The sequence below is a fragment of the Sarcophilus harrisii genome, chromosome 2 (assembly GCF_902635505.1).
Source record: "Sarcophilus harrisii chromosome 2, mSarHar1.11, whole genome shotgun sequence".
In the NCBI taxonomy this organism is placed as follows: Eukaryota; Metazoa; Chordata; class Mammalia; order Dasyuromorphia; family Dasyuridae; genus Sarcophilus; species Sarcophilus harrisii.
This window is the reverse complement of record NC_045427.1, coordinates 574,136,260-574,156,925: the sequence shown is the minus strand read 5'-3', so window position 1 is coordinate 574,156,925 and position 20,666 is coordinate 574,136,260. Positions and strand designations below refer to the sequence as shown.

The 20,666-nt window shown below is 35.7% G+C and overlaps 1 protein-coding gene across 3 annotated transcripts in view; it reads right to left on the bottom strand.

The window, feature by feature from the left end:
• KCNK18 (potassium two pore domain channel subfamily K member 18) overlaps positions 1-18,179 on the bottom strand; it is a 31,757-nt gene extending 13,578 nt beyond the window's left edge. For 2 of the 3 annotated variants that reach the window (XM_003755345.2, XM_031955930.1), the window contains exons 1-3: positions 18,094-18,179; positions 8,228-8,661; positions 4,092-4,238 (exon numbers count right to left, since the gene is read on the bottom strand). In XM_003755345.2, coding sequence (XP_003755393.1) covers positions 4,092-4,238; positions 8,228-8,585 — 505 coding nt within the window. In that variant the 5' untranslated portion in view covers positions 8,586-8,661; positions 18,094-18,179. Of the gene's footprint in view, positions 1-3,299; positions 3,525-4,091; positions 4,239-8,227; positions 8,662-18,093 lie in introns of those variants that run through there. The other variant, XM_031955931.1, reaches the window with a different exon arrangement.
• Positions 18,180-20,666: the final 2,487 nt, after the last annotated feature.

Sequence of the window (20,666 nt, the reverse complement as noted above, 5' to 3'; positions counted from 1 at the left end):
CTTATCAATCCTTTATGAAATGTGAAAAAATGTTTCTTTTTGATGCAATTAGAAGAGTAGATGAAATCAATGTCCAATCATAGCCTTGGGAAATAGGAAGTTTTCTTTGATTGTATTAGAAAAAACAAGGAATGACAGGAAGAGGATCACATCCATGATAGCCCCTAAAAAGCTATGTTCACATTTTGGGGCATGTGTTGAGAAAAGAGCAGGGTTTGTGATAGAATATGACTGCTATGTCCAGGTTAGAGGTACGGGGAGAAGAAAATTTTCTCTTCTTCACCTATCTTCATCAGTCATTATGCTTTGAAAAAAATTTATTCCACCAATAAAAGAAACAATTCATTTTGGAGGAGACACACTCTCTAGATATGGACTTACAGAAGCAAACTCAATTTCTGGAATTGTGACTTTTTATGGAAAGAAGAGAATGGTGGATTTGAGGGAGAACTGAACTTGGCAATTAAGAGTCAAATAAAGAGCTGTAGAAAGCAGCAGACCCTGGAATCCCAGTTTAGCAATCTGCCGAGCACACCGACTACAGGAGAACTTTACAAGAAATAAAGGACATATCAATACTTTGCAGGACCAGGTACCCGAGTTGTTAGGATTTTGTGAGTTCCTCATTTGTGTGCCTCATCACCATTATAATATAATATTGTATCCATTCTTCCTATAGATACTATATTTGTGGAAAAGTATACTGTACGTTTGTGGCAGCCATGTTTTATAGATACTGTTTTTGCTAGGCTTAGCTACAATTTGATTGTTCCTACTAGTGGAATATTAAAGGAAAGCACACTGATGGGGGGGGTGTCGTGTCACTTTCAAAAAGTGATTTTCCGCCTTTCTAAGTCTTAGATCCCTAACCACTAAATGAGAGGTTTGATCTAGATAATATCTAAGAATCCTTCCAATTCTGAGATTTTGTGGCTCTATGATTTTATATTTAACAGACAGAGAAGAAGGAAATGGGCTCATATTGTCTCAGTGTTAAACTGAGCAACAATCTAGTGATTGGGAACTTAGAGGAAAATTGAAAAGTCTATACTTTCAACAAATGAGGACAAATCTGACTGTCTTATACTTCTACCCTCCAAACAAGCAGAGCAGATAACCATTGAAGAGGATTTGTCACATTCATGATAAGGGGATCTTTAACCCCCAAACATCAATTTCCTGACTAGAGATTACCAGTTATTACTTTGGGGTCTTAAAAAACCTTTTCATCTTTAATAGTCTCCTTTTAAAACACCCCTAGGAGGCTAACTGACTTAAAACACTTGGATAAACTGCTGATGGGATTCAGGCAAATGTCTTCTGGGAGAGACAAAGGACATTATCAGTGAAAAGATGGCACTGATTTTAAAAGTCATAAATCAATGGATGCCAAAGACAAGCTATGTCCATCTTCAACATTTTGTTTATGTCTCTTGAAACTCTCTAATGATTCCCAGCTTTGTAGAGGTTTGGCTGGGCTTTCCAAAGCTGAAGTTGAATTCCAAAGTTAAACATAATTTTTTTCCCCCAAGTTGAAGGCAAGGTTAGATAGCAGTTTATCAAAACATTCCCAGTTACAGAAAAATGGGAGGTGGAGAAGATAGCAGGGTTATGGAGGAGGAAAAGGAATTTAGGACCAGCCATGAAGAAGAAAAAATTAGAGTGGAAAGTGAAAAGTGAAAAGCACAGTATTGATTCTATGAGTAGGGTCAGATTAATGCAGAAAATAGCTAAGGATACCAAGTAGAGAAAAAAAAAAAGGAGCTAAAGATACCAAGTAGAGCCACAAAATGGCTCCAGGAACATAGTCTCCAGAACTGGAAGTGAAAGGAATCCTAGAGAGGGGACCAGATAAACAAAAGGTTGTACAAGAAAAAGGTACCTGAATTGAGATTAGAAATTCAGGCCTCCCTAATATCACTTTAATATGTTTTCAAATATTTCACACCGTTTTAAAATAATTTATAAATATGGGAACAAATCCAAGGCCTAATTTGATGACTGAATGACGGCATCAAATAAGAAGTGGTAGAACTGACATCTGATTTTGAAATTTCAAGTTTTTAAAGTTTATCTTTAGGGTCCCTCTGGTTTCTAATTTTGTCTTTTTATTTCCCTGATATGATTTTTTCCATTCCAGAAAACTGCTCTTTTAAAAAACAATAATAGCTTTTTATTTTTCAAAATACATGCAAAGATAGTTTTCAACATTCACCTTATGTTCCAAATTTTTATCCCCTCTTCTCACCTTCCTCTTCTTCTAGATAGCAAGTAATCCAATATAGGTTAAACATTTTCAATTCTTCTAAACATATTTCCACATTTACCATGTTGCACAAGAAAAATCAAACCAAGGGGAAAAAAACAAGCAAACAAGCAAACAACAAAACAACAATAACACAAGTGAAAATACTATACTGTGAACCACATTCACTATTCATAATCCTCCCTCTAGATTGGCTCTTTCCATCACAAGCTTATTGGAATTGCCTTGAATCACCTCATTGTTGAAAAGAGCCAAGTCCATCACAATTGATCATCACATACTTGTTGCTGTGTACAATGTTCTCTTTGTTCTATTCATTTCACTTACCATCAGTTCACTTAAATCTTTCCAGGATTTTCTGAAATCAGCCTGTTCATCATTTCTTATAGAACAATAATATTCCATTACGTTCATGTACCACAATTTATTCAGACATAACCCAACTGATGGGCATCTACTCAGTTTCCAGTTTTTTGTCACCACAAAAAGGGCTACTACAAATATTTTTGCATATGTGGGTCCTTTCCCCTTTTTTATTATCTTTTGGGATACAGACCCACTGTTGGAGTTTGCTGAATCAAAGGTTACACAGTTTGATAGCCTTTAGGGCATAGTTCCAAATTGCTCTCCAGAATCGTTAGTTAAGTGCACAACTCCACCAACAATGTATTACTGTCCCAATTTTCCCAACATTTATCCCTCCAACATTTATCATCTTTACCTCTCATCTTAGCCAATTTGAGATGAGTAAAGTGATTGTTTTAATTTGCATTTCTCTAATCAATAGTGATTTGCATTTTTCATATGGCTAAAAATTGTTCATATCCTTTGATCATTTATCAATTGAAGAATGACATATTCTTTCTTATAAACTTGAGTCAATTCTCTATATATTTTAGAAGTGAGGTCTTTATCTGAAAAAACACTAGATGCAAAAAAATTTTCCCAGTTTTTTGCTTTTATTCTAATCTTGCTTGCATTGGTTTTGTTTGTACAAAACCTTTTTAATTTCATATAGTCAAAATTATCCACTTTGCATTTCATAATGTTCGCTAGTCCTCTCATTCTTCTTTGGTCATAAATTCCTTCTTTCACAGATCTGAGAATTAGACAATCACTTGTTCTCTTTTGTATCTAAATCATGAACCCATTTCAATCTTATCTTGTTGTAGGGTGTTAGATGTTGGTCAATGCCTAGTTTTGACCATACTATTTTCCAGTTTTCCCAGCAATCAGAAAATTCTTCTTAAGAGAGGGTCTGAAACACATTCACACCATAATGTAAATGGCTAACAAAAGAGGAACATTTATTTTTAAATAAGAATCACATTTTTTAGCTAAAGGAATTCAGCACTAATAATAAAATTTCAAGTAAGAGTGTAATAGATCTATATCCTCAGAGTCAGAAATAGTTTATTTCAAGTCCTATCTCTGACACACATTGGCTATATATCTTTGGATGAATCCCTTAATCTCTCAGGACCTTCATGAAACTTTCTAAGTCTATATTTTGTTGAACTGCTCTGATAAAGAAATTTTCCCCACTGGGCATCTGGGTATCCCCTACATTAATGTCATCACAAATATGGACCACAAAACAAGAATTAAAAACTTAAGTTTCCTCCACTAAAAATATAAGCTTTTGAAAGGCAAGTTCAGTTTCTATTCATCTTTACATTCCAAGGTCTGAATAATAAGGACTGAATAAATGCTAACTAACCATTAATCTCTCCCAAGGAGAAATCCTAGTTTTATGTTTTTTCCCTTTTCTTTTTCGAAAGTGAGAGCTGAGCCAAGAAACTACAACCAGGGCCTTTAGTCTTACCCACTGTAGTAAATACCGTACAGCAGAAAAATAAGGATCCTAGAAATGACCACTCAGAAGAGGAGAGAAGCCATTCATGCTGCAGCTGGTACAGTAGCATTCTTCTGGTCATCATTATGAAGTGCAATTTTTTCTCTGTGTCTGTGTCTATAAAGTAAATGGGACAAGTGAAATGAAACAGTCAACTTACGACCTACTCTTAGAAAAGAGGCAGATTATTTTCCCAATGAGTTTTTCCTCCTCCCCAGGACAGTTAAATGCTTATTTCCTAGCTACTGAACTGCGAAATGTACTGTAACAGTTATTAACAAAAGTTTGTTGCCTCAATTTGAGGAAGTATGTTCCACTTGCCTGAGACTCAAACCTTAGTGATGACATAATGACCATACATTGCAGTTCCCCAGGACTCTGGGAAAATGGTAACCCAATTTATGTTATTCCTGCCTTTTGGATCACCCCAGGGATTAATGTCAAGAGCATTGGCCAGAATCAGGAGAACAAATTCTAATCCTTGCCCTGCCACGAGATTGCTATATGACTTTAGAGAACCTTAGGGGAAGCCTGTTCTGAACCACAGTTTGTCCTTTCCTCAATGGGGTTGTTAGGATCAAAAAAAAATTCAAGTTCTTTGCATTTCTAAAAATGAGGAAGGGTGATATTCATACATATGAAAACATATATTCATATATATGTGAATATATTCACATATATTCATATATATCACCAAATTCTATAACTTCTGCAAATGAGGGAGAAAGATTGACTAAGTTTCGACCATATACCAAATAGTGCTTTTATATGTATTATCTCACTTGGTTCTCACCACATCCCTATGTGACAGGTTCTATTATCATCCCTGTTAAGATAAAGCATCCTGCCCAGGATCATACAATTAGTAACTGTCTGGGTTTGAACTTGGGTCTTTTTGAACACTATATCCATTGTACCACCTACCTGCCTCTATGAATGAAAGAATGACTGGGGGATAACATTTATTATGCACCTAAAAGAAATAAAAGCTTTAGAAACAAATCACACCCAAAAAAATCACTGTCTACTTTTATGGAGCTCATATTCTAAATGAGGGAGACCATACATGAAAGTCCAGCTGCAAGGATGGTGGAAAGGTCTAGGCAGGGTCAGTCAAATAACTGTGCCTGGGCTCAAAGAGTCAGGTCAGACAGCAAGGGCTGGATGACCTTAGGATAGCAATGATAAGACAGATGGCAAAGTCAATTGCTTCTGCATCCAGAGTCAATGATTCCCATCTCATTTAAGTAGCTAGAATAGGACAGAGTAGAGGTCTGGAATTGGGATGCAAAAAATGATCATTTACAAGGAGTGAATATAATTAACAGAAGCATACAATATATAATACTGACAAAAACAAAATAAGAAAATTTTAGAATTGGGATGTCCTGGGTTTAAATACTGTCTTGGATATATACTACCTGTGTGAGCCTAAACAAATTATTTAATTTCATAGTACCTCCAAGCACTTTTTTAACCTGCAAGCTGCTGAAGAATGGCAAATATACATTAGAAAACTGAAGTTTATTAATTAGGATCTCCCCAAATCCTTGAAAATACAGATTTGGACAGAATAGTAGGACTGATTGAATTCAGTAATTATGTTTGGATTTGATGGTATCTGTTCCTTTGGGGGGTGGGCAAACAAAAAATTTAAGTAACAAATACTTTTCTTTTTCTTTTTCAAAATTCAACTGACAAGCACGACTGAACACTAACCAAGTCTGAGCCTCTTAAAAGAAAGCTTCCGGTTTCTCATCTGGTCAGTTATTCTAGCCTTATTTGAGAGGATTGGAAGAATTCCAGTGACATCCACATAGCCTCATACCTTTGCCCCACTTCTACTCTTCTGAACTTTTATGGGTCAGGCAAAATGTTCCAAGGACACCCAATTAGTATAGATTCAAAGCAAAACTGGATCCCCCTAAGGGTCATTAGAATCTGAAAGCAGATTTTTTTTTACCTTAGGGAGATCATTATTATCATAACTTGGAAGGGCCCATTTCTAGTCTAGTTTTCCTCATTGAACAGTTAAGGATATTGAGACTTGGGGATTTTCCCAAGCATCAGAGAGCTGAATTTCAACCCATCATCTAAATCCAGAAGCAGTATTCATTCCCCAGCTCTTTCCCAAGGCACTTTTTCCACTCCCCAATACCGAAAGGGGAAGATCACAGCTTGGATCATGTGACCTGAGGCTATTCAGTCCTGCACTTAGAGAAAAGGATATCAGTTGAATTCCCAAGGGGGACAAAAAAAAAAAAAAAAAAAAAAGCATTACTGAAGCACTCTAAAGATTGGTTTGGGTAGTAACTCTGACAAGATCTGAGATTTGTAGAGCAGTCCTATTCCAAGTTCTTTTCCGTGCATTGTAGGTACATAAAGAGGAAAGGGTCCAGAGAAACCCTCCAGTTCAAATTCTTCATTTGACAGATTGGGGTAAGGAGACTCAGGGAGTGTTTTACTTCAAGTTATAGAGTACTAGTTAGAGGCAGGAGATATAATATAAAAAACAAATCAACATGAAAAACAAACAAACATACCAGTCCTGGATCTGGAGTCAGAGGCTTTGGTTATGAGTCCCAATTCTGCTACTTACTACCTGTATGACTGTAGGTAAGTCCATTTAAATTCTCTTTAGGTCTCAGTTTCCTCATCTGTAAAATGGAGTCATAGTAGAGGGGGAGGATGGGTGGGAGAGATTTCTCTAAAGACTCTACTACTTTGGGAACTATAGTCCTGGCCATCATGGCAGATACAAGATTAGAACTTTTTTTTTTCCTATCACACAATGCTATCTTTTCTGAATCCAAAGTATTTAATGGGAACTGTGACTAAGAAAACCAAAACCACTCCCCAAAAAACAAACAAACAAACAAACAAACCCCCAACAAAATAGCTGATTCATAGTCATTAGCAAATCAGTAGTAGAACTAGAACTATCTTCTTATTTCATCATGAAATCCTAGAATTTAACAAAGAGAAAAGGGTAGAACACTTTAAGAAAGGGGAGGGGGGAACATTTTTGGTCAGTTTCTTTACACCAAAACTCAGCACCCTTACTAAAGCAGAAATTAGAGGAGCTTTGTCCCTACATATGATCTCTGGGCCCTGTGATGCTATATTTTGAGAGCCTCTACCTGACACCCTCTATTCTTATAATAATCACCCTTTTTTGCTTGATCCCAGTTAAGGGTACAATTGGAAAAGATTGGATTTTTCCCCACTGTCATCATCTCTGTTTGCTGCCTTCTCCTCTCTCCATCCCTGCACTTTGCCTCATTTCAAGAGATGGTAGTCAAGGATTACTGTCCAGAACTGGAGTAGGGGGTGGGGGGGTTTCAAGGTAGATTTTCCGAAGGACTGGAAGTCTTTACAATGGCAAAAATGAATTCTAACAGCTTGGAAGATCTCTTCAAGTACCACTAAATCAATTGTTTATGGGCATCACAATTACTAATTATAACTACCCACCAAAACCTTAGCACCTAAATTCTTTGAGATTTCAAGATGTCAGCCTCATTAGGTTATTCCCTCCAGGAGCTGGCAGTTCATTCAGAACAATGTCTTTTCCTGAGACCCATTCCAACTCTCCTTGAGATAATCTACTTTTGTTTGGTTTTACTATTATTATTATTATTATTATTATAGCTTCTTATTTGTAAGATATATGCATGGGTAATTTTTCAGCATTGACATTTGCAAAGTCCTTGAGATAATCTAATAGTTAACAAGTTCTCATGTCAAGAAGTTAAGCAAGTAGCAGTTGAGGAGTTGCAACTCCTCACTTCTAAAGTAGTAGTCCCACTTCCCTCCACTTGTGTCTACAAGATGAGACTGGCAACCACATTTCCAAGACTGGATCCCTGAGGGATCCTACCAGCTGAATGCCATAGTAGCCAATTGATTTAAAGACAATGAGAAGCTAACCTCCTTTTGGAGGTTTAAACCAAACTCTTCAAAAGAAAACAAAAAAATGTATCCTAAAAAAAAACAACCAAAAATCTTCTAAATACCATGCCTTTAGATACCTTTTAAAAAGTCAAGTGTTCCTTAACCAGTTCATTCTGGTTAGAAATCACTTCTCAGTGCAGAATTTCACATACCTTTTCCATTGCTGTCACAGTTATTCCAGAGTTGGATCAAAAATGCCTCGAATTCAACATTTTTGTCATCCTTCTTGCCCTCAATAAAAGAAAAGAGGACTGCTCCCAGCAAGGCATAGATTATCAAGCAAAAGATGAAAAAGAGATGGGGGAAGGTTCTCCCCAAGCATTTGCTGCAGCAATGCTTTTTTGATGTCTCCTTGTCAGGGTTGAAGATTACCTTAAGGTTAAAGCTCGGAGAGTAGGAAATTTGTCTTTTGGCAGCCTGTTCCTCAGGTTGGTTGTGTATTTTCCCCTTGTCAGGGACCAGAATCCAAGAAAAGCGTTTGGCAGAAGGCTTTTCCCCTAATGAAGCCATCCTCAAAGATGAAGGAGAATGATCTTTCAATAGATTGCTTGAGAATATCCCAGAGAAATCAGGAAGCTTCTGGCAACTAATTAGATCAAGAAGATTTGGTCACATATCTCCCCAGCTTCCCATAACCCACAAACTCAAACTGCTATTTATTTTGCTAGCTACTAAGATGACATTTTATATCTAACAGCTGTGACTTGAGAAGGATGGGCTGAGTCTGGTGTGTTTTTGGGTTTGCTTTTTTTTCAGCTTTAACTTCTAATGGGTGGTGTCTACAATTCAACTCTCAAAATGTTCAATGGGATTACTATTATTTACAGATTATCAATGGTTGGGACACTGTCTTCAATTCAGGCCTCTGGCATTAAGTTGAGGGACAGACATTGTGTTTATTTTATACCTTTCTCTGTTGCCAACATCTGGACAGCTAGGTAGGGCAATGTACAGACTGCCTTGGCTTGAGTTAAGAAGAGGAATTCAAATCTAGCCTCAGATATTTTAATTGGCTATGTAATTTTAAGCAAGCCACTTAATCTCAGTTTCATCTGTAAAATGAGAATATTAATAGAACTTACTTCTCAGGGATGTTGTAAATAATAGGTGTAAAGTATTTGGAATTTAATAGGTGCTTAATAAATGTTTATTTATTTATTATTATTTATAATGCTTTACCAGCCTTCACTTCATATAGGGCCCTCTTTGAATGTAGACTTATTTGGTCAACTTTCCATCTAAGAACTTTATTATTAACATTCAGTCATTATGCATGGTGGCCCAACAATTAAAGATCATCAAAACCTAAACTAGGCCGGTTGAAACAGAATCAGCCTTGATACTTGGCATTTTTGGTTAAAGACCTGTGGGGCATCCTTGCCCATTTTTAAGAGAATGGAAGACAAATAAGAGCTCCTCCTGAGCCTGCTGTTTCTGATACCCTATCCTAATCACATCTAATGACATCCTTCAGAATAACAATCAACAAGTATTTATTGAGTAGGTACTATATGCCCAGCACTAAGGGAAATTTAAAGAGGGAACAAAGTAAAGAAACAAGCATTTATTAAGTCCTTACTACGTCCCCTCCTGGATCACTGCTTTGTTGTAGCAGAGGGACTTGCATAGTTCAGTGAAACTATATCAGGGGTCCTCAAACTTTTTAAATAGGGGCCAGTTCATTGTCCTTCAGACTGTTGGAGGGCCGGACTATAGTAAAAACAAAATCTTTGTTTTGTGGGCCTTTAAATAAAGAAACTTCATAGCCCTGGGTGAGAGGGATAATCATCCTCAGCTGCCGCATCTGGCCGGGGGGGGGGGGGGGGCCGTAGTTTGATATAAACTATACCATGCAGGGTTACTCAAGATGGATAGGTCATAATAGAGAGTTCTGATAAAAGGTGACCAACTCTAGAAGGAAATGATAAATCACTCCAGAATATTTGCCAAGAATAATCCATGTACAATATTAAACTAATAATTGATATGACATTGAAGATGAGCCCCTCAGTTTTGAAGATATCTAAAACATTCCTGGGGAAGAGCAGAAGACAAATGCAGAAAGAATGAAATGAATGAACTAAAGATAAAAGGAAGTTCAGCTGTGGATGTGTGTGATGACAAAAGGAAAATCTGATGCTATAAAGATCAGTATTGCATAGGAACCTAGTAGTGTCTATGAACCAACCAAGTTAGACATGATCAAACAGGAGATGGAAAGTTTAAACATTGATGTCTTGGGTGTCTGTGAACTTAAATGGATTGAAATGTATGAATTTAATTCAGGCAATCATTACATATACTACTGTGGACAAGTATTCCTAAGAAGAAATTTAAAGCCCTCATAGTCAATTTAAAAAAAAGTGAGAAAAGCAGTACAGGTATAGAATCTCAAAAATGACAGAATGATATGTTTGAATTCATGGCAAATCATCACAGTAATATAAGTCTGTTCTCCAACCCCTGATGCTAAGAGATGAAAGTTGCTCAGTTCTATGAAGATCTATTACATCTTTTGGAAATAACTCTCCACTTCCCCAAAAAGATGTCACACATCCTTCATAAAGGATTGGAAAGTTAAAATGGAAAAGAAAATAATTGGAATGATGGAAAAGTTTGGCCTTGGTGTACAAAATGAAGCAGGAAAGAGTCTAATAGTGTTTTATCAGGATAACTTGCTGGTCTTCACAAATACTCTTTTTCAACAAGCCAAAAAGCAACTCAACACATGGACGTTACCAGATGGTCAAATACTGAAATCAATGTGATTAGACACTTTGCAACCAAAGGCAGAGAAACTTCATACACTCAGTTAAAACAATATCTGGAGCTGACTATTGCTTGGATCATGAGCTTTTTGTTGAAAAATTTAGACATATTGAAGAAAGTAGAGACAACCATTAGACCATATAGGTATGAACTAAATAAAATGTTATTAATATGAAGTAGAGATGATAAATAGGTTAAAGAATTTAGATCTGTTAGAGTGCCTGAAGAACTATGAACAGGAGTTATGTAACAGCAATAAAAATAATCCCAAAGAAAAAGATCAAGAAAGCAAAATGGTTCTGATAAATGCATGAATAACTGAGGAAAGAAAGAGAGGGAAAGGAAAAGGAAAAAGGTAAAAGATCCTCAATTAAATGAAGAATTCTAGGGAACAACAAAGAGAGATAAGGAGGTTTTCTAAAATTAGCAATGCAAAGAAATAGAAGAAAACAATAGAATGGGGAAAACAAGAGGTCTTTTCCAAAAATTAGAGATGTAAGAAGAAAGTTTTTATGCAAAAATAGGCGTGATAAAAGACAAAAACGGTAGGAACTTAACAGAAATAGAAGAGATTTAGAAGAGATGACAATATACAGAACTATACAAAAAAAGATTTTAACAATATTGATAACCCCCATGGTGGTTATTGATCTAGAGTCATACATCCTGGAGAATGAAATCAAGTGAATATTAGGAATCATTACTAACAATAAGATTGGTATAGTGATAGAATTTAAACTGAAATATTTAAATTAAAAGATGATGCTAGCAAAGTACAGTATTTAATATGCCAGAAAATTTGGAAAACTCAACAGCAATCACTAGATTACAAAAGATCATTTTACATTCCAAATTCTAAAAAAGGGCAATGCCAAAGAATTTTCAAATTGTTGAACTATGCTCATTTCAATCACTAACAATGTTATACTTAATATTCTGCAAGCTAGGTTTCAGTAACATGTGAACTGACAATTACCAGAAGAACAGGTTGTTTTTTTTTTTTTTTATTTAATAGCCTTTAATTTACAGGATATATACATGGGTAACTTTACAGCATTAACAATTGCCAAACCTCTTGTTCCAATTTTTCACCTCTTACCCCCCCCCACCCCCTCCCCTAAATGGCAGGATGACCAGTAGATGTTAAATATATTAAAATATAACTTAGATACACAATAAGTATACATGACCAAAACATTATTTTGCTGTACAAAAAGAATCAGACTCTGAATTATTGTACAATTAGCTTGTGAAGGAAATCAAAGATGCAGGTGTGCATAAATATAGGGACTGGGAATTCAATGTAATGGTTTCTAGTCATCTCCCAGAGTTCTTTTTCTGGGTATAGCTAGTTCAGTTCATTACTGCTCCATTAGAAATGATTTGGTTGATCTCGTTGCTGAGGATGGCCTGATCCATCAGAACTGGTCATCATCTAGTATTGTTGTTGAAGTATATAATGATCTCCTGGTCCTGCTCATTTCACTTAGCATCAGTTCGTGTAAGTCTCTCCAGGCCTTTCTGAAATCATCCTGTTGGTCATTTCTTACAGAACAGTAATATTCCATAATTTTCATATACCACAATTTATTCAGCCATTCTCCAACTGATGGACATCCATTCAGTTTCCAGTTTCTAGCCACTACAAAAAGGGCTGCCACAAACATTCGTGCACATACAGGTCCCTTTCCCTTCTTTATAATCTCTTTGGGATATAATCCCAGTAGTAACACTGCTGGATCAAAGGGTATGCACAGTTTGATAACTTTTTGAGCATAGTTCCAAACTACTCTCCAAAATGGTTGGATTCGTTCACAACTCCACCAACAATGCATCAATGTCCCAGTTTTCCCACATCCCCTCCAACAATCATCATTATTTTTTCCTGTCATCTTAGCCAATCTGACAGGTGTGTAGTGGTATCTTAGAGTTGTCTTAATTTGCATTTCTCTGATTAATAATGACTTGGAGCATCTTTTCATATGACTAGAAATAGTTTCAATTTCTTCATCTGAGAATTGTCTGTTCATATCCTTTGACCATTTTTCAATTGGAGAATGGCTTGATTTTTTATAAATTAGAGTTAATTCTCTATATATTTTGGAAATGAGGCCTTTATCAGAACCTTTGACTGTAAAAATATTTTCCCAGTTTATTGCTTCCCTTCTAATCTTGTCTGCATTAGTTTTGTTTGTACAAAAACTTTTCAGTTTGGTATAATCGAAATTTTCTATTTTGTGATCAGTAATGATCTCTAGTTCTGCTTTGGTCATAAAGACCTTCCCCTTCCACAGGGTCTGAGAGGTAAACTATCCTATGTTCCTCTAATTTATTAATAATTTCATTCTTTATGCCTAGGTCATGAACCCATTTTGACCTTATCTTAGTGTACGGCGTTAAGTATGGATCAATGCCTAGTTTCTGCCATATTAGTTTCCAATTTTCCCAGCAATTTTTATCAAACAGTAAGTTCTTATCCCAAAAGCTGGGATCTTTGGGTTTGTCAAAGACTAGGTTGCTATATTTGTTGACGAACAGGTTGGTTTTTAAGAAAGTAGAGGAACTAGTGACCAAATTGCCAACATTCACTGACAGAGAAAGAACAAGAGTTTTTTTTTAAAAAAAAAACCATCTACTTCTGCTTAATTGACTATACTAGAGTCTTTGACTATGTGGATCACAACAAAATGTGACAGGTCTTCAAAGAAATCACAGTCATCTTACTTGTCTTCTGAGAAATCTGTATATGGGTCAAGAAGCAAAATTTAGAACCAAATATGAGCAGCTGATTGGTTTAAGATTGGGAAAGGATTATGACAAGACTGTACATTGCCACCTTATTTATTTAATTTATATAGAGAATATATCAGGCAAAATGCCACGTTGGATGAATCAAAAGTCAGAATTAAGATTCCTTAAGAGAAATAGAATTTCAGAAATACAGATGATACCACTCTGATGGCAGAAAATGGAAAAGAATTAAGAAATCTCTTAATGAGGGTTGAAAAAGGAGAGTAATATGGAAAAAAACCCTATGGTCTTAACTCTTGGTCCCATAACTTTCTGGAAAATAGAAGAAAAAATGGAAACAGTATCAAATTTTATATTCTTGGGCTCAAAGATCATTGTAGACAATTACTACAATCATGAAATCAGTAGATATTTGCTTCTTGTAGGAAAAGCTATGGCAAATCTGGATAGCATACTAAAAAGCAGAGACATCACCTTGCCAACAAAGTACCATATAGTTAAAGCTATAGTTCTTTCAGAAGTAATAATGGATGACTGTGAGAGCTGGAATATAAGGAAAACTAATCTCCACAAAAATGACACTTTTGAATTATGGTATCAAAGGAGACTTTTGAGAGTCCCTTGAATAGCAAGGGGATCAAATTGGTCAATACTTAGATGATTATTCATTTGACAGACAAAACTAAAGATAAGGGTTAAACACTTTGGCCACATAAGAAGAAGACAGAGTTAATTGGAAAAGACCCTGATATTGGGAAAGATTGAATGCAAAAGGAGAAGGGGATGGCAAAGGATTAAATGGATATATATAGGTTCACAGACTTGAATAGACTATAGGATATAATGAAGGAAAGAAGGAATGTTATGGACCATGAGATTAAAGAGTTAGACATGGCTGAACAATAACAAATAATGTACTAAATGCTGTACTAAATTCTGGGGATACAATACTACAATTCAGATAAAAACAAAAAGAGTTCTTGCCCTCAAGGAGCTTATATTCTCAAAGCTTATTGTCTTACAATATTGCTATTATTTTGTACATGGTACATTTCATTTTGCATGAGGTCATGGAGTATTTTCCAGTTTTTTTTTCTGAGAGCATCCTACTCATCATTTCCAATAGAATAATAGTATTCCATCCTAATCACATATCATAATTTATTCAGCCATTCCCCTAGTTGATGGGGGGGCATCCTCTCAGTCTTCAATTCTTTGCCCTGAGAAAAGAGCTGCATAAATATTTTTGTAATAAAGATTCTATTTCTTTTTAAAAAAATCTTTTGAGATACATGCTTAGTAGTGTTATTGCTGGGTCAAAGGGGATATATGATTTTATAGTTTTCTGGACATAGTTCATGTCTTGATCATTTATCAATTTGGGAATGGTTCTTTTTTTTTTAATAAATTTGACTTAGTTTCCTATACATTTAAGAAAAGAGGCCTTCATCAGAGAAACTTGTTTCAAATTTCTTTTCTCAATTACTATTATTAATTGTAATCCCCGGATAATCAACACTTATTCTCTTCTCTCTTCTCCTTTCACCCTATCCCTTCTCAAAAGTGTTTGGCTTCTGACCATACCCTCCCCAAATCTGCCCTCCCTTCTACCACTTTTGCCCCCTTTTCCTATCCCCTTTCCCTCCTACTTTTCTGAAGAATAAGATAGATTTATATAATGCATATTGAGCATGTATTTTTTTCCTTTTTAAGCCAATTCAGATGAAAATAAGCTCGCTCCCCCCATCTCTTTCCCTTCCATTGTAAAAGCTTTTTCTTGCCTTTTTTATGGCAGATATTTTACATGATTCCACTTCTCTCTTTCCTTTCCTCTCAGTACATTCTTCTTTCACTTCTTAATTTTACTTTGTTATATATCATTCCTTCATATTCAATTCACACTTATGCCCTCTGTCTCTACATGCACACACATATTATATATATATATATATATATATATATATATATATGTATTTGCCTTCTCATTGCCCTAATGATAAGAAAGTTCTGATGAGTTACAAGTATCATTCTTTCATGTAGGAATGTAAACAAATAAATTTTATTAAGTTCCTTATGATTTCCTTTTCCTGGTGTCTTCTTTATGCTTCAAGGAGCTTACATTCTAATAGAATATAGCATATAAAAAAGAGAACTAAAAAGTGTGGGGCTGGGGGAGAAGTTGGAGGGGAGACCAAAGGTACTTAGCATAGAAGCACTGTTTTGAAGTCCAGACAAAGGAAGAGGGCCAGGAGGGGAAATATTAAGAAGCATATAGTATCTATCCTTTAAGAAGCTAAGATCCTAGATTCACAGCTGGAGGAACTTCAGAGGCCAATCTACTCCAATGCTTTTATGTGATAGAGCAGACTGAAGCCCACAGGTAAATGTCTTACCCCAAGCTCATTCAGGTGGTGTCAGAGTCACTGGAGCTTAGAGTTCAGTTGGGAAGAAATGCTACAAGTATATGAAAAACTAATCAAGACAAAAGGTGTCATAAGGCCTTGCCTGATAAATCACAGAATGATCAATCCTGCAAAATCACCCCCTTCTGTGTACAGTCCCTGGTTTAATCATATGCCAAGTAGTAATACATGTTTGTTGACGTGGCTTGGTTGATAAAGATAACAAGTACTGGAGGAATTCAGGGGACAATAGAGCGCCTTATGTTTTGGGGTGGGCTAGGAAAGCTTAACAAAGGAGGGATTGGAGCTGGACCTCAAAGTAGGGATTTGATAGGGTCCTTATGATAACTTGGAAATTAACTGGGACCAACTCTGCCTGGGACTGGAAACTAAGGTTGGCACCCTAAAGATTTTGTATATTATGAAGAAATGAGTGTCTAGGAGAAGGGAGTGACTTTCCCCCCAGGGAGTAAAGAAAGGGAGAAGCTAGATGAAAAATACTGTAAAGCATCAAAGGTCACAGGAACAACATGTCAGAAAAGTTTAGCTCTAAAATAAGAGTGGGAGGAAAGCAAAGCAAAATAAAACAATTTCCTAGGAATACCAGAAATAAGCATAAACCTAAGAGACTGAAGATTGAAAGCCCAAAAGGCATTTGAGGATTAGCAGTTTGGCTAAAGGAAGAGTGTATGAAGGAAAGGAAGAGGCAATAAGGTTGGAGATAAATTGAAGAATCTTGGACTTTATTCAGCAGGCAATAGGGAACCATGGAAAGATTTTGAGCAGAAGAGTGATTAGATCACATTTATGCGTTAATAAGATTATCCCTGGAAATCATATGAAGAACAGATTGGCGTGGGATTTGGAGGTGGGGAAAACAGGAAGTTTACTATACTAGTCTAGGCAACAGATTATAAGGAACTAGATGAGGGTGGTAGCAACTGGGAATGAGGAAAATTGATTAGCTGGCATTAAAAGGACTTGATAATTGATGATGACATATTGTTTTGGAGTGGAGCTTAAACATCTAAGAAATGGTCAATCACCGTGTCAAGATTTATCTAGGTAAATAGTGCAATCAATCTGTCTTTGAGATCAGCTAAAGACTGAAACACCATGCTTCCTTTAGTCATACCTTTTATGCATTTACTTTCATGCCCTTTGTTCACCTCGATGGAGTAAACCATACAAAGGATACACAATTGTGTAGTGTGTGTGTGTGTGTGTGTGTGTGTGTGTTTGTGCCTTTATAGCCTGCTGGTGTAGGTTACTATAATTATGAATATAGAAGCAATTCAAGTCTAACTGTGAATTTCTTTTATTTCTTTTTCTATTTGGAAGATCTCTCTGGACGACCTGCTTTTCAATCTTTGCTTTGGATTTTCCAGTATTTAAAGTATGAGATGCTTCCTTTTTTGCCACCATTTCTAAGACTTTGTTTTGGATTGTTTTGACCTTTTTATTGATCATGGATGGCCACATTTATAGCATAAGGTTCTGTCCCAACTTCTTTCCTTAAAGAGAATGGAATAATATGCCAGAAATATTGCCAACCATGAAAAAGCTTTGCAGGTATATTTAAAACCTCTTTTATTTGGAATGAAATAATCTTCAATTTGTGGAGGGGTAACTTTTGTGGTTGTATATAGAAAGGTTCATTTTCTTGAGAATATTTTGTATTGGCCCAAATGACAAAGATCATTGATTTTGTTGCTTGTGTATATTCATAATAGAAGCAAAAACATGGTTCTGCTTACCTCTTTTTGTTCTTGTCCCTAGGTCATTTACATGGCAGTATCAATTAAATTAAGGGGAACCTTTTTACTCCAGTCCTTTCACAACTACTATGAATTTTAAAGAAAGTCCTCTCCATGGATTCTGGAGATAAAGTCTAATCATCAGGGATCTGATAGGAGTCAGAAAGAGTATTCTTACCCCAAGTTAGGTGGCAGCAGGCAGGGATCTTGAGATAGCACCAGAAGAAAATCACTTAAAATAAAGAATTTAATCTTCCTTAGCTAGCCTTTTTTGGTTGTCTGAATTAGTTTGTTGAAATGATACCCCTAGACTTAGCTCTAAATGAGCTTTATACTTACTTTATCAGGAAAAAGTTCCGTAATTGCTATATCCAAGAAGAGGGGAGTTGGGTATGTCAATGACCATGAAACCACTAGAAATGCCAGCAGAAATAATGTATTAGAAAGTGTGATGACACCTAACACAGAATAGCATAGTGACCTCATAGGCTTTGCATTGTTAGGGATGTGAATTGCACTAAGACACAGCTGTCACCTGGCAACCCTCATTCCTAAGGTCTGTGATTTCTAATCTGTCTCTCTGTGCATTAAACTACACAATTCCTCAGCATCCTAGTCTAGCTCTCTATTTGTTGTTGCATTCAGAAGTACTAAAAGCAATATAGGCAAAATTGTGCAATCAATTTTTGGTTTTATTGACATAATAATGAGGGTATCCATATGTTTTATTCATTACAGTTTTTTTTTTAAAGCTCAAGGGCCCTGTTAGCTTGGCACAATGGTTTCAACAAATGTATCTGATTTGAACTTCTTCTACCAGTATCTATAAAAATCATAAAACTAGAGTTAGAAGACACTTTAGAAATGATCCAGTCCAAAAGATTTTTAATATTTTTTGGTGTTACAGATCTTTTTGGTGTCTGGTGAAGCCTAAGGATCCCACCTTAGAATAATGTTTTTAAATGAATAAAATAAAGTACATAGGACTACAAAAAAGGAAACCAATTATACTGATGTAGCATTATATAAAATATTTAACCCCTTGTTAAATAAGTGTCCTTGTCCCAAATAAGTGGTCTTCACATCAAGAATTGGTCTAGTCCAATACTCTAATTGCACAGGTAGGAATATCAAGGACAACAGATATAAAGAAGCTTGACCAAAATTTTCCTAAGAGTGACAGAACTGAAGTGATCACCCAGCTTCATAGACTCTCCATATTAGGTTTTGTGGAAGAAATCTTATGAGAAAAATCAACATTGGCAAATTACATGCAACCTTAGTATCTTGCTATATTAAATTGAGAGCTTTAGAAAATGCAAAATGATGCTTCATTTTTATGTCAATGGCAACAAAAAAAACAGAGGTGGGAGAAAACCTAGAACATGTCTAGAAAAAAGTATGTCTTCATTCAATAAATATTCATTGAGCCAATATTCCCTACATACTGTTTCAAGCTCTCTAAGAAACATAGATAACTATGAAATAGTTTCTCTCCTCAAAGTACTTACAATCTAGTAAGGAAAACTGGACAAGACACACATGAAAAACTAAGTTTTTTTTAAATGTTCCAAAATCTTCAGTTGGAGGATGAACATCCATTCAGGAATTTTATGAAATAAATTCATGCTTACAACATTGAACTAATTAAATTCTGAGAATCTTTTGTCTGTGACATCAAATGACTATTACTCAAGGAGCCTGCAGAATGGATCTCCTCTTGTGAGAGGATGATACAAGGAGACTGAGAGGCAGTCGCTATTCTCTAACCTCTCACTGAAAGGCCGTTGCATTATCTGACCTCTCTCCTTTTCCCTCTGCCTCCAATTTATTTCATTCGCAGTCTGCAACACCTGTGTCAGCAAAGGCTGCTCTGCAGTTTTATGATCCACAGCTGTGGAGGCTCTTGGATAATTGACCTGCCCCTTAACACTTTCCTTCAAGGAACTCTAAGCATATAATCAATATATCTCATTTGTGGCTCATTTAACAGATTTTTACTTAATTCAATTCAATAAACATTCATTAAATGTTTATTATGTGACAGATTTTCTACTAAGTACTGGGAATACAAAAAGAAGCAAAAGATAGTTCCTGCCTTCAAGGAATTTACAATCTAATAGAAGTGGAAGATAAGAAAATGAATGAGCATAATTATATATTTTTTTTTTTTGCTGAATTGTTACAATTAAATCTGTCATAGAATTTAAAACCAATTCCTCCCTAGAATTCAAAGGGCAGAGTAGCAGAAGATAAGTGTACTTATTATTTATTAGAATTGACATAAAAATGCTGTGTACTTCCTGAATCAAGTATTGCATTAGGCAGGGGTTCCACTAGCTACTGGTAACTCCTAGTACACAGCTGGTGGTCAATGAATATCTAACATCTTTATATCTAATTGAACTTTTCCAAGATAAATGGCTTTCATTTTCTGTAACATTCTAGCAGGTCATGGTAACCTCAGATGTGTTTTTCAATGTGTGAATTGTCTCTGTGAGGGAAGCCTAATTTTTTTTGAAGTTGTTCTTAGCCCAGGTATAGCATATCTAAGGAAAAGTTGATTGACTAGAGCCCCACTAATTGGGAAATTCAATTAATTGGAATCACATTCACTCCATTTTACTTAACAAAACAGAAGAACTAACTAAAAGGATTTTCAATAGAATGGCAACAATTTGATGAATATATAACATGGGAAATCAAGACAACTGGATTCAAATCTCAGCTCTACCAATAATCAGTTGCATGTTCTTGAACAGGATAATTCATATCTCTGAGCCAGTTTTTTTTCCCTCAACTATAAAATAAAAGTTTGAATTAGATAATTGCTATGCTTTATGTTCTTCAGTACTCTCATTCCATAATTCACTTCTCTTTTCCATGGTTCTTACAATTCATGTGAGCAACAA